General features: G+C 49.2%; 1 protein-coding gene across 8 annotated transcripts in view; it reads right to left on the bottom strand.

The window, feature by feature from the left end:
• Positions 1-12,658, bottom strand: part of LOC135240159 (guanine nucleotide exchange factor VAV2-like) — a 189,428-nt gene that overhangs the window by 6,904 nt on the left and 169,866 nt on the right. For 4 of the 8 annotated variants that reach the window (XM_064309488.1, XM_064309489.1, XM_064309490.1 and 1 more), the window contains 16 exons: positions 9,538-9,606; positions 9,126-9,212; positions 8,552-8,637; positions 7,692-7,824; positions 7,223-7,237; positions 6,565-6,674; positions 6,124-6,225; positions 5,901-5,989; positions 5,587-5,600; positions 4,967-4,988; positions 3,225-3,352; positions 2,801-2,872; positions 2,549-2,610; positions 2,005-2,121; positions 1,265-1,352; positions 1,013-1,136 (listed from right to left, as the gene is read on the bottom strand). In XM_064309488.1, coding sequence (XP_064165558.1) covers positions 1,013-1,136; positions 1,265-1,352; positions 2,005-2,121; positions 2,549-2,610; positions 2,801-2,872; positions 3,225-3,352; positions 4,967-4,988; positions 5,587-5,600; positions 5,901-5,989; positions 6,124-6,225; positions 6,565-6,674; positions 7,223-7,237; positions 7,692-7,824; positions 8,552-8,637; positions 9,126-9,212; positions 9,538-9,606 — 1,318 coding nt within the window. The remainder of the gene's footprint in view (positions 1-1,012; positions 1,137-1,264; positions 1,353-2,004; positions 2,122-2,548; positions 2,611-2,800; positions 2,873-3,224; positions 3,353-4,966; positions 4,989-5,586; positions 5,601-5,900; positions 5,990-6,123; positions 6,226-6,564; positions 6,675-7,222; positions 7,238-7,691; positions 7,825-8,551; positions 8,638-9,125; positions 9,213-9,537; positions 9,607-12,658) is intronic. The other 4 variants (XM_064309491.1, XM_064309492.1, XM_064309494.1 and 1 more) reach the window with 1 other exon arrangement.

Here is a 12,658-nt window from a genome sequence, read left to right as displayed (position 1 = left end):
TATTGAAGAAGCGAGCGTGCTATCACTCAAAAGCACACGGCAACTGAACACCCTCAGGAAAGCAGAGAGCCCCAGAAGCAGTGCGTAAAGGCAGGAGGGAGCGTATATTTACTGCTAGTTCAGGGCGTGCCCTGCCCTCAGGTTTTCAGCCGCTGCTGCAGTGTGTTCAGCCCTGCTGCCCTCAGGTGTGTTCAGCCTCTGCTCGCTCAGGTGCAGCCGGTGCTCAGGTGTGTTCAGCCCTGCTCAGCTCAGGTGTGTTCAGCCCTGCTCAGCTCAGGTGTGTTCAGCCCTGCTGAGCTCAGGTGTGTTCAGCCCTGCTCAGCTCAGCTCAGGTGTGTTCAGCCCTGCTCAGCTCAGGTGTGTTCAGCCCTGCTGCCCTCAGGTGTGTTCAGCCCGGCTGCCTGCAGGTGTGTTCAGCCCTGCTGAGCTCAGGTGTGTTCAGCCCTGCTGAGTTCAGGTGCGTTTGCCCTGCTGTGCTCAGGTGTGTTTAGCTGTGCTCAGGTATGTTACTCCTGTCCCTGGAATTCCACATCTTCCTGCCCCTCAGCTGAGTGACATCAGGAGCCCCAGGTGAGCGGCCGGCGGCCCAGACGGAGTGATAAACCCCAGCCTCAGGGCTGAGCCGCGCTCCCGTTAAAGGCTGTGTATTTAACAGCCTGTCAGCCACACTGACGGAGACAGATACGCCTCGTACACCCGCCCTGCTAAGCTAAGCGCCGAATCAGGAGTGAGTTAGGACGGGGCCCTGTCCCAGCCCTGTCTGTGGCCGTCTTTATTTAAACACCTCTGGCTCAGTTCCAGAGAGGAGAGAGGTAACCCCCCCCTTCTCTCCCCGACCCTGCCAGGGACCCCCAGGGCAATTAGCACTCCTCTGGGTAGTGAGCAGGGGGTTTTGGCAATGTGGGATAACATCTAAAGCCTGTACATCACCACCCAACGGAGTCAGGAACCAACTGGCAGCAGGGCAGGAAAAGTGGGTGTGGGCCAGGTGGCGCCGGGGGGCTGGGCGTACCTGGGGAGCGGGTGCTGGCGCGGGACGTGGAGCGCTCTCGCGATTTGTAGGGGTACCGCAGCGTGGTGTCCAAGAGCTTGAAGCTCTCCTTCAGGGAGTGCGCCTGGTAGTACTCCACCAGCTCCTGCGGGTTTCACACAGACACGGTTACACAAGAGCACAGCTTAGGCACAGTAATCAGGCACAGTAATCAGGCCCCCGCTGGGGAATCAGCCTCAGAGAAGCTTCTCTCTGCACCACCGAAGCCTTTACCAGGAGACTCTCAAACTTCTTTGCTTCTGTGATGTGGATCCAGTTGTCCTTCTCCACAACTTTAATGTGCTTCACCTCATCGTTGAACCTGTGTGGAGAAAGAGACACAATGACTCAGAGAGATCATATAATCACTGTAGAGACACTATCCAATTTCTTACTGGTCCTGCTCAGGAGGTTCCCTTCCCTACCCCACTGGAATACAGTGTTACAATACCAGATGATATGATAAATTTATGATGATAAATTCTGGGACAGAAGCTTTATGAAAAAAATATATGTGCCCACATTAGCTTTCATATCAATAAATAACTTAATCTAAATTAAAATGTGTGTTTATTGAAAATATAATACCAACTTTATATTTCTGGTGATTACTGTAGACACCATGAAAATTATTGGCACCCCTGTTTATCAATGACTGATGAAACAACACTGTCAGATGCTCTATGCACCGCTGCTTGCAGTAACAATCAGACCATTGCAATTTTCACAGAGTAGAAGCTTGAAATCAAGGCCCATTTTTTAGCAGGAATTTATATTTATACAGGTTTCAAGTCCAGTTTAAATGTTTTTCCTGAAGGAAAGAGGAGTGAGGAGGGGGTGAAACTGGGGTGGGATGGGGCAAGAGTGAGGCGGGGCAGGGTGGGCAAAGCAGGGTGGGCGGGGCGAGGCGGGGCAGGGTGGGCGGTGCGGGGCGAGGCAGGGCAGGGTGGGCGGGGCGAGGGGCGGAGTCTCACTTGATGCTGATGGCGAATCTCTCGGCCTCGGCAGTTCGCTCGCGGATCAGGTAGGTCCCGCTGCTGTGGGACTTGAGCAGGTTGTCGGCCTGCTGCCGCTCCATGTTCCCAGCAAACCTGAGACAGGGGAGGAGCCCCACAGCACCGTCAGCCAATCAGCCAACGCCTCTGCAGGCCTCACATTCACTGCCCTAATCAGCACACTAATATACACACACCCAGGACCAGCGCTTCCCCCAGACTGAGAGACTTCATGCAGAAAAGTGGGAAATATCTCTAGTTACAGAGAACAACCACAAGGAAACATTAATGATTTAAAAAGCCTAAATCCGTCATTGATCTATTAACAAAACTCTGACATTTGCACTGGTTTTTATAACTGAAGATCATTAATTAGAGGCTTGGGGTATGTTATACCATTTCAATACATTAATGGAGTCCACGCCTGATTGGTCATTTCAGTCCAGTGAGTAGAGAAAGGCCTGTGTATATGGGTTAGAACTGTGCTTTAGTGGTACAGCTGTCCCTGTGCAGTGCCTCTTACCAGGGGTACACGTAATAATCCGTTTCTCTGGACGACTGTCGACTGGGGAAGGACTGGAATGGCTGGAAGGGGAACATAAATTTGTGTTACAAATATAGCACTGCACAGAAGCTTTAAATTCACTCAGCGAGTCCCCCCGCACACAGAACATTTTCATCAGTGACATCATAGGCAGGGACAGGCCTCTGATGTGGCGCGGGTGGATGATGTCACAGGGAATGAATGAATCCTTTTCGCTGTGCGAAAGCCTACCTTGGGATCGAGACAGGGCTTCACGCAGGAGTTTGGGAAGAAGCCCGTCTTCTGGGTCTGAATGAGCCGGCCCTGGGGAACACAGATCCATGATCTGTCACTGTACCACAGCCTGGGCATGGTTCACTCTGGGCTTCAGCCCAAAGCCACTGACTTCAGCCTCGTTAAATATCAACATGCACTACTTGACTTAGAATTTAGATTAGCCCTGTAATGCTTGTGATGGAGTGTCCTAGTAATACTTTATTTTTTTACTAAAATAGAACTACAATAATACATGCAAACGGAAAGTGTGTCAGTGTCTGTGCAAGTCTGTTTGCGTATGTAGGTGTGACAGAGTGTGTGTGAGCATGAGTGTGTGTGTGTGTGTATGTGTGTGTGTGTGTGTGTGTGTGTGTGAGAGAGTGCGTTTGTGTGTATTCACCTCCCACCAGGAGGTGTCGGGATCTCCCTTCAGCAGCTCGATGACATCACCGGTCTGGAAGGAGAGCGGTGGTTTCCCGGGGGGGGAGGGGGTCCCGTGGTAATTACGCACCGCCACCATCTTCGGACCTGGACACCGGACGTCAGAAATATAACCCGCGCTTTTCTCTCGAGAACAAACGTGAAGTTGTGCAGGCGCTCTGGCTGCGCTAAGCCCAGGAGGAAGCCGTCCAATCAGAATAGATTACAGCCCCTTCACTACTGGCCTGTACCCCGCTCACACATTAGCGTTCCAACGCTCCCAGGCCCGCTCTTCGGCTCCCATATTAAACCCCTGTGTCGCCAGTGCAGGCAGCACTAGCTTGCAGTTTACCCTCGCATCCACTAGATGGCCACACAGGGCTTCCTGTGACTTCATCTTGACTTGTCATATTTAACTTGGACTAGCCTTTTCCTTTTTAATTGATTAACTGAGAGTGGTTACACAGATCCGCAGACGTGAACATCAGCATAGGGTCAAACAGACTGAATTTCACCTCCGAGCCAACTAGACCTGATCGCTTGACGAAAAGTAGAGGGCACAGAAAACCCTCGGCTGGTCTCGTTTCACTGGAGCTGAAGGTACAGTGTCTGTATTTGTGTTTTGGGGTTGTATGCAGTAAGCACTGGTTTTGTTATTTTCGACAAAGGTCTGTGACGTGAGGTGACAGAATTAAAAACGTTGGCTGAAGACATCAGCAGCAAGGTCCTTGAATGATTTTGAAAAAAACACCAATGGGTCCAGAGTTTTTCTAAAACCAGCTCGAGTATTATCCTACCATCTGAACAGACTTATCAGATCCCTGTTCTCCAAGGTGACGTCTTACCTTTTATTGGTTTCCAAACGGTATGTTTATCATGTGATTCATGTGAACTCTGAACACAAGCATTTTCAGTCCTGCAAGGTTCATATTTCCAAACAAGTCTTTTTAAGAGGATTTACCCGTCCAGTTTTTGCTAAAATATCCACGCGTTCGACCATTTAATTTTCGACCAATAATTTATTGTGACAAAAATAAAATTAGTTGAATCAGTCAGTGTATTTGGGGGTGTGTAAATATCCTTGATTGTTAGATTTGTTCTTGTCGAATTATTTTTTACAAAAATCTGCCTCAAAGTCCACTGGGTCCATTTTAGGGAAGAGAGCAATATAAGAGCATTATATACACTCCACCACCTCAAGCACCTCCATATTTCCTGAATATATTTATATTTCCCTAATATGTCATTTCGTAGGGCTATTTCGCTGTCAAGGACCGCATTATTTAAGCATGTTTCAGTTAGTGTAAAGCCATTTGGCTTGTGTTCCTCAATCCATGCTCCGAAAAGAGTGTATTTTGGCAAAGGGCTCCTAATTTTGGCTCGCAAAACCATTGCAAACATCCACAGTTGTCAAGTATGTAAACTGGAGCGTGTCCAGCCAACCGAAGGCAAGTAAAGACGCGTGTGGTGAAACAGACACTCCTCACACGTGCAATCCCAGCCCAGTAAATCCGAGCAGGGCCTCTACAGCTGCTGCTGGTGCCCGAACGACGTGCGCCGGAGGAAAGAGGCTCTTCCACGTCTGCCGCTCAGCCTCGCCCGCGCCGGGCCGGTTCCCCGGCAGAAAAGCTCGACTGCCTCGGCCTTTTAAGATTCATAAAGTGGAGCTAAACGGCATCGCCGATCATGCGGAGAAACCGCAGAGGTCCGGGGTGCTCTTACCTGATGCAGTGGGGCCGGGCTCCTGAGAGAAATCAGAACCAGAGTGCAAAATCAGAGTCACTGCACATGTACACGAGTTTCAAACAGACTACTTATATAACCACCAGCAAGATTCCAATCAAATGTAACTGTAAAAATTTTATTGATCTATTTGAGCTCTGAAATCAAAACTTGGCATTAAATGAAGGGCACACTGTCTGCAGAAGACCAAGGACTGAGATGCCCAAACTAAGGCACAGGGGTCAAAGCTCAATTTATGCAACATTATGCATAAATATATTATGTAATACAAAACTGTCTGAAGTCATGTTCACATAAACATGGCGAAGCTACATGTGTTATAAGCACTGAAGCACCCATTTCTGGGATTCTGGCTCGGTCCACTAAGCTCAAAACTTCAGACCAGCCAGATCAAAGTCAAAAGTTAGGTTGTGTCTCCATCTGTTTGTGATTATCAACTACAAAGCAGTCCAGAACCCAGCCACTGACCTGCTTAAATAAACTGAGTGGCCTAACGTTATCATTACAACACTTACTTCCTGCTAATAATGCGACCTTTAAAACTCATAAAAAGTAATGGAGTAGGAAGGACACGGAAAAATGACACAGCAGAAACTCACCAAGTCGTGTGGATCTGAGAGAGAGAGAGAGAGGGAGAGAGAGAGAGAGAGAGAGGGAGGGGGAGGGGGGGAGGGAGGGGGAGAGAGAGAGAGGGAGGGAGGGAGGGAGAGAGAGGGAGGGAGAAAGAGGGGAGGAGAGAGATACAGGGAGGGAGAGACAGGGGAAGAGAGAGACAGAGAGAAAGGGAGGGAGGAAGAGAGAGGGAGAGAAAAGGAAGGAGGGAGAGAGAAGAGATGGTTAGTCAGGATGGCACAGGTAATTTCCTCCGAATTTTGCCCGAGGGGCAGAAGCACTCGCTCTCTTTGGGACGTACTTATTTTGCAGATGGTAATGACCTCCAGGCACTCCTTATGAGCTCCCGTCCCACAGCGGGAGCAGTAATACCCCTGGTAGAATATCCCCCTGGGAAGAGACCACAGAGAGGAAGGAAGGGGGGGGGTGAACAGCTGGGACAGGCACTCATACCCTAAATTTACCACTGGGTACAATGGTAGAGTCCCATCAGTATGAAAGACTCTGGTCAGTGTGACACTCACCTCAGTAGCATTTTACAGGCTCGGCAGTTGGTGTTCTTCTCAAACGTGTGCATCTGAAAGTTGTGCTGGTTTGCTGTGGCTCTCTCTGGCTTTATGTTGGACCTGCAACAGGAAAGATGTGCGTGTGAGTGTGTGTGTGAGTGTGTGTGCGTACGCGCGAGTGCATGTGAGTGTGTGGGTGAGTGAGTATGTTTGTATGTGCGCATGAGTGTGCGTATATGAGTGTGAGTGTTCGCGTGCGTGCGTGTGTGTGAGTGTGAGAGTGAGTATGCATGTGTCTGTGTATAAATGCTTGAGTGTGTGTCTGAGTGTGCGTGTATATGAGTGTGAGTGTTCGCATGCATGCGTGTGTGTGAGTGTGAGAGTGAGTATGCGTGTGTCTGTGTGAGTGCTTGAGTGTGTGCATGTGCGTGTGTGTATGTGTGTGTTTCCCTCACTCACATGGCCATCTCAAACTGCTCCATCCACTTCCTCTTCATGTCCTCAGTTTTACAGAAGAACTGGAAGCCCTGTTTCCCCTGCAGGTGGATCAGGTAGAACCCATAGGACCACTGCAGGGAGAGAGAGAACCAGCATGAGAGAGAGATGGAGAGAGATGGAGAGGGAGAGAGAGAAGGGATAGAGGAGAGGGGGGAGAGAGAGAGAGAGAGGGGGGGGGGATATATGGAGGAAAAGCGAGAGGGAGAGAGGGGGGATAGAGGGAGAGAGCGGAGAGATAGAGGAAGAAAGGCAGGGAGACAAAGTGAGAGGGGATAGAGAGAGGAAAAGAGATGGGGTGTCAAACTTAATTCCTGGATCCTGTGTCCAAGCCTTTCAACAACTGTTTCATTTTCTTATTAGGTAAGAAGATAAATTGCAGTGGACAGTGCTTGCATGGCCCTGTACTCAGGAGAATATCCTGCCACACCTGTGCTCAGCGAAACGCTAAGGTGCAGAGGTGCATAATTAATTAGGACGCCAGACTAGCAGAGCCAGGGGAATGACTCAGGGCAGGGGGCTGTGCACATGCAGGGTTCCCCAGGAAGTGACCCCGGCACTGGGGCAGGAAGTGAGGTCGCGCGGCGTGTGACGGTACAGAGAAAAACCCGCACTGGCTTACCATTTTTCCACTGGACTGGTTAGCATGCAGTGGAAGAAAGCAGACAGAGAGAAAGAAAGAGAAAGAGAGAGAGAGAGAGAGACAGTTAATCATGCACAACTGCAAATTGTCAAACAAAGGAAGTGAGACTCCAGCCAAGGCCGGCCACCCTCATACGGTTAAAGAAGGATTAATGTCCGATTCCGATTCTCCCACAGATTAAACACCACTCCCCCACCGGAGACCAGAGCCAATCACACGCTGTCTTCAGGGGTCTGACAGCGCCGTTACCAGGCAACTAAAAATGTTGATATATCAGGAAAGGTTCCCACATCTTTGTATTTTAACTCAAGCAGCACATCCGGACTGTTTAACGATGGGAAAAGAGCTGAACGGCAGCTGCAGGGGGTCCCTGCCGTACAGGGAAGGGGGGAAAGGGGGGGGGAGGGATAGTTTGGGTACCAGCCCCTCCCCTCCACCAGCAGCACACCTTCTTCATGTCCCGGTTGTTCATGGGGTCGTCGGACATCTTGTAGGACTGCAGCTCGATGATCTCCTTCAGCTCGTAGCTGTAGCCCTTGCGCTTACAGACGATCACCACTTTGTCGAACAGGAATATGTACCTGCGACACGGACGCATTTGTGATTAAGAAGAGCAAAGCTTTTTATAACCAAACAGTAACACACAGCGGCAGTATAGCATGCTGGGAATCGTATGCTAAATATATGTCACAATGTACTGCATTCACTGCAAAGCAGCAGTGTAGAAAACACTGCCATGCTTAATCATTCAAAATAAACTGCTGCAATCCTCCAACACATCGTGTTCTGGCAGGGTGGGCATACTTGGAGGTCAAAGTGGCGTAGGATGTGATGTCACCACAGATATCTGCACACTAAATCTGTTCGTGTCACAAAGACAAATGTGTGTTGGAATATGCTTTTTGTGGAAGCGAGATTCAGAGGATGGTAAATCCAAAAACGAATTGGGCCTCATTCACGAAACATGCGCACGATCAGATTTGATCTTAAACTGTATGCAAGAACGTTTCCACGAGCATTTCGGCATTCATCATTTTTTTCTTATCTGTATTTGTTTGTGGCTGTTTTCTTATGCTAATCACGCAAACAGCATTGTGCAGCTACCATTCATCATCGCATACACCTGGGATATGCACAGAAACAAAGGCCTGCACGTGTGTCATGAATCCCATATTTTTAAGAACAAAAGTAAGAACAATTTAAGTTTTGTGAATGAGGCCGGCTGAACTTCTACAGCCCCCTAAATATGCTGTAAACCGAGTGAGAAAGACTTCTCTACCCCCCCCCCCATTCCCCCACCCCCGGTACCTGTCCTGTTTGGTGCGGTTGACGATGGAGGAGACCTTCAGCTCGCCGTCTATCTTTGGCCTCCCGTACTCCTCCAGATTCACCTGCTGTACACGAGAGAGAGAGAGAGAGAAAAAACCTTCCAGGTCAACCGGATTCACACTACGAGACCGCTCACGCCCTGCGACGTGACGTTAGCGGTCACGAGCTGTAACGTACGGCAGAGCCAGCGTTCAGTACACATTAGCGCTCAGGCTACTAGAAGCTTGTATTAAACCACAAACACTCAGGACATGCATTAAAACCCCGCTGCGGGGCTAAATCATGTAGTTTACGTGGTAATGTAAACGCACGGTGGTTTTCCTTTTCAATCGACGTGGATTGAAACGCCCGCTCAGGCTCCTGGAGAATAAATGATTCATTACAGACGGGAGGTTTGCCAATGTGCGGGACAGGTGGGAGCTGATGATGCGATCACCGAGCAGAAGGTGAGCTTTCCAGAAAATTCCCAGAAATGAACAAGAACGGAACGGGAACTGCTGTGTGCAGACGGAAAACCCTTCCCCCCACACAGAAAAAAGGGTTCCATACTCACAAGGTTTTCTATCGAACTCTGAAATTCGCTGATTTTTTTCAAGGTCTCGTTGTCCCTTTTTACCTCGTTTATATACATGGCCAAATCCTTCAGAATCAGAAAGAAAACAGACAGAAATGGAAATGCGTCCATTATAAATTCAATATAACTTTATAAAGCTGGAACCACATATTCTACAACAACTGCAGACACACACACACACATACATACGCACGCATGCTCACGCAGATGCACACACACACGCTCACACTAACACACACACACACACACACACACATGCAGACACACACACACACACACACACACACACACACACACACGCACACACACACACGCACGCAGACACACACACACACACACACACACACACACACACACACACACACACACACACACACACACACACACACACCTGCATGGCCTCCAGCGCCTCCTTTAGCTGCTCTCTCTCAGGCCGGTCAGTGGAGTGACTCAGCAGCTCCTGCAGGAGACGGGGAGCGGGTTACCACGGCAACCGGCTCTCGCCGAAGCCTCGCATGAATATTTACACTGTTAGAGCACTTCATAAAAATATCTCCGCTGCTCATTAACTAATTATGACTGATGAAGGAAACAGGTAGTAAAAACAAGCGCCGAACACAAAGCAGGCAGGCGGTAAAGATTTCCCTTTGGGCCGTCGGCATTTCGCTCACACTCCCTGTAACTGCAGAAATCAATGGCCCCTCTCGCATCGCAGGTGACAGGCAGCTCTGGCGTGTAAATTGGTAAACGAGGGCGATTGGAAACAGGTGCAGACAGTAGGCTTGATTGCGACCGTGAGCGTGTCTGAATTGGGATGACTGGGGGAGGAGAGGTACAGGTGTACTGAACGCAGCATTCACCCTCACTGACTATGAGGGGCGTCACAGCCGAACACCACAAACTGAATCCAGGAGAACAGTATCTCACATTAATCAGGTGTTTTACATATATATATATATATATATATATACACACACAAACTTTATACAACAAAGTATACTTTCACAAGACATTTGTTTTCCCTTGACTTGCTTGGAATTCTCATGAAGTAAATATCCTAATTAAGCTTAAATTTAGAAAACTAATGATGGCTAGTCCCACAGGAGCCTTGCATATTAATCTGAAGCACAGAGTCACTGCGTATTAATCTGAAGCACAGGGTCGTTGCACATTAATCTGAAGCACAGAGCCACTGCATATTAATCTGAAGCACAGAGTCACTGCATGTTAATCTGAAGCACAGAGTCACTCCATATTAATCTGAAGCACAGAGTCACTGCACATTAATCCTGAAGCACAGGGTCACTGCATATTAATCTGAAGCGCAGAGTCACTGCATAATAATCTGAAGCACAGAGTCACTGCATATTAATCTGAAACACAGGGTCACTGCACATTAATCCTGAAGCACAGACTCACTGCATATTAATCTGAAGCACAGAGTCACTGCATATTAATCTGAAGCACAGACTCACTGCATATTAATCCTGAAGCACAGAGTCACTGCACATTAATCTGAAGCACAGGGTCACTGCATATTAATCTGAAGCACAGAGTCACTGCGTATTAATCTGAAGCACAGGGTCACTGCATATTAATCTGAAGCACAGAGTCACTGCGTATTAATCTGAAGCACAGGGTCACTGCACATTAATCCTGAAGCACAGACTCACTGCATATTAATCCTGAAGCACAGAGTCACTGCATATTAATCTGAAGCACAGACTCACTGCATATTAATCCTGAAGCACAGAGTCACTGCGTATTAATCTGAAGCACAGGGTCACTGCACATTAATCCTGAAGCACAGACTCACTGCATATTAATCCTGAAGCACAGTCACTGCGTATTAATCTGAAGCACAGACTCACTGCGTATTAATCCTGAAGCACAGAGTCACTGCGTATTAATCTGAAGCACAGAGTCACTGCATATTAGTCCTAAAGCACAGGATTGTAAAGGAATGAAAGGGCAGTATTGTAAGTTATGAAACCTCAGCTAATTTAAACACAGCCCAAAGTGCCCAGGGGCGCTGAGTGTTCCAGTCGGGGTGAGGAACGGCAGCCAGGCAGCCAAGGAACGTCTGTCTGCGGCCAAAATCATCCGTCCTGATTCCAGGGTGGGGGGGGGACTGCATTTTCCCAGGTAATCAGTTCTGGTTTTCAGTACAGTCCAGAAATTTACAGTTTCACCCTGGATATTTTTGGAATGTTATTTGCAAGTCATAAGGAACATTGCAGGAACAGAACATGATTCAGTTTTGTTATTCCAGATTTTACAAAAAATAACAGTCAGTGGATGTTACCAGGAACATGCCAGGAACATTTCCCCCTTCATTTTTACATAACATCAGATGACCAAACTGGAACGTGACTGCAACGTTCCCCTAACGCTGCCGATACGTTTTCTCTGGGTTTGTACGCTCCGGTAAGGCAAACGCACGGAGAAAGTGCGGCGTGTGAAACGGTCGCCGCCAACGAGGGACATAAATACCGCGTAACAATGGTTCCGCCCGTGTCCCGCTTTAATAATTGAGAGGGCTGCTGAATTAATCATGGGCCTTGCGCACTGCGCCCTGTTTACACGCCAGCTCTATTAAGAGCGACTGCGGCTAAACGGCCCAGGAAGGACGCGCGCGCTAACGCGGCGCAACCGAACGCTTAGCGCTCAGCCGTGTGGCGCTGAGGGCAAACCTGCAGGACCCCCGACAACACCACCACAGCTCCCCGACAACACCACAGCTTCCTGACAACACCACAGCTTCCTGACAACACCACAGCTTCCTGACAACACCACAGCTTCCTGACAACACCACAGCTTCCTGACAACACCACAGCTTCCTGACAACACCACAGCTTCCTGACAACACCACAGCTTCCCGACAACACCACAGCTTCCCGACAACACCACAGCTTCCTGACAACACCACAGCTTCCCGACAACACCACAGCTTCCTGACAACACCACAGCTTCCTGACAACACCACAGCTTCCCGACAACACCACAGCTTCCCGACAACACCACAGCTTCCTGACAAAACCACAGCTTCCTGACAAAACCACAGCTTCCTGACAACACCACAGTTCCATGGAAGCACCACGGCTTCCCGAACCACACGCTTCGACACAGCCAGTCGACGGACCAAGCCTGCCCCGCTCCAGACAACACCAGCTCCGACTGAGACAGACATCGACAGAACTCGGGGGGGGGGGGGGGGGGGGGGGGGGGGGCGCACGGTCGCCGTGCCGACCCTTCGGAGCGACGCCGTGGCGACGGGGGCCAGCGCAAATGCTCCCCGCATCGCCAGCAACACCGCTCCGCTGGGACATGACCTCACATGAACTCTACTGCTTGAACACGCACTTAAATGGAAAGAGCAGCCATTACAGCCCTAATTCATGCATCAAATCCACATGCCGTGCTTGTGGGTCACGACCATAGTAATTGCACTGGTATTAAATGGCATTAACGTCAACAGTGGAAGTAATTGTTTATCCTGGACTTGAACAGCT

Source organism: Anguilla rostrata, chromosome 14 (genome assembly GCF_018555375.3).
Source record: "Anguilla rostrata isolate EN2019 chromosome 14, ASM1855537v3, whole genome shotgun sequence".
Taxonomy (NCBI): Eukaryota; Metazoa; Chordata; class Actinopteri; order Anguilliformes; family Anguillidae; genus Anguilla; species Anguilla rostrata.
Note: the sequence above shows the minus strand (reverse complement) of the source record. Positions and strands in the feature narration are given on the sequence as shown.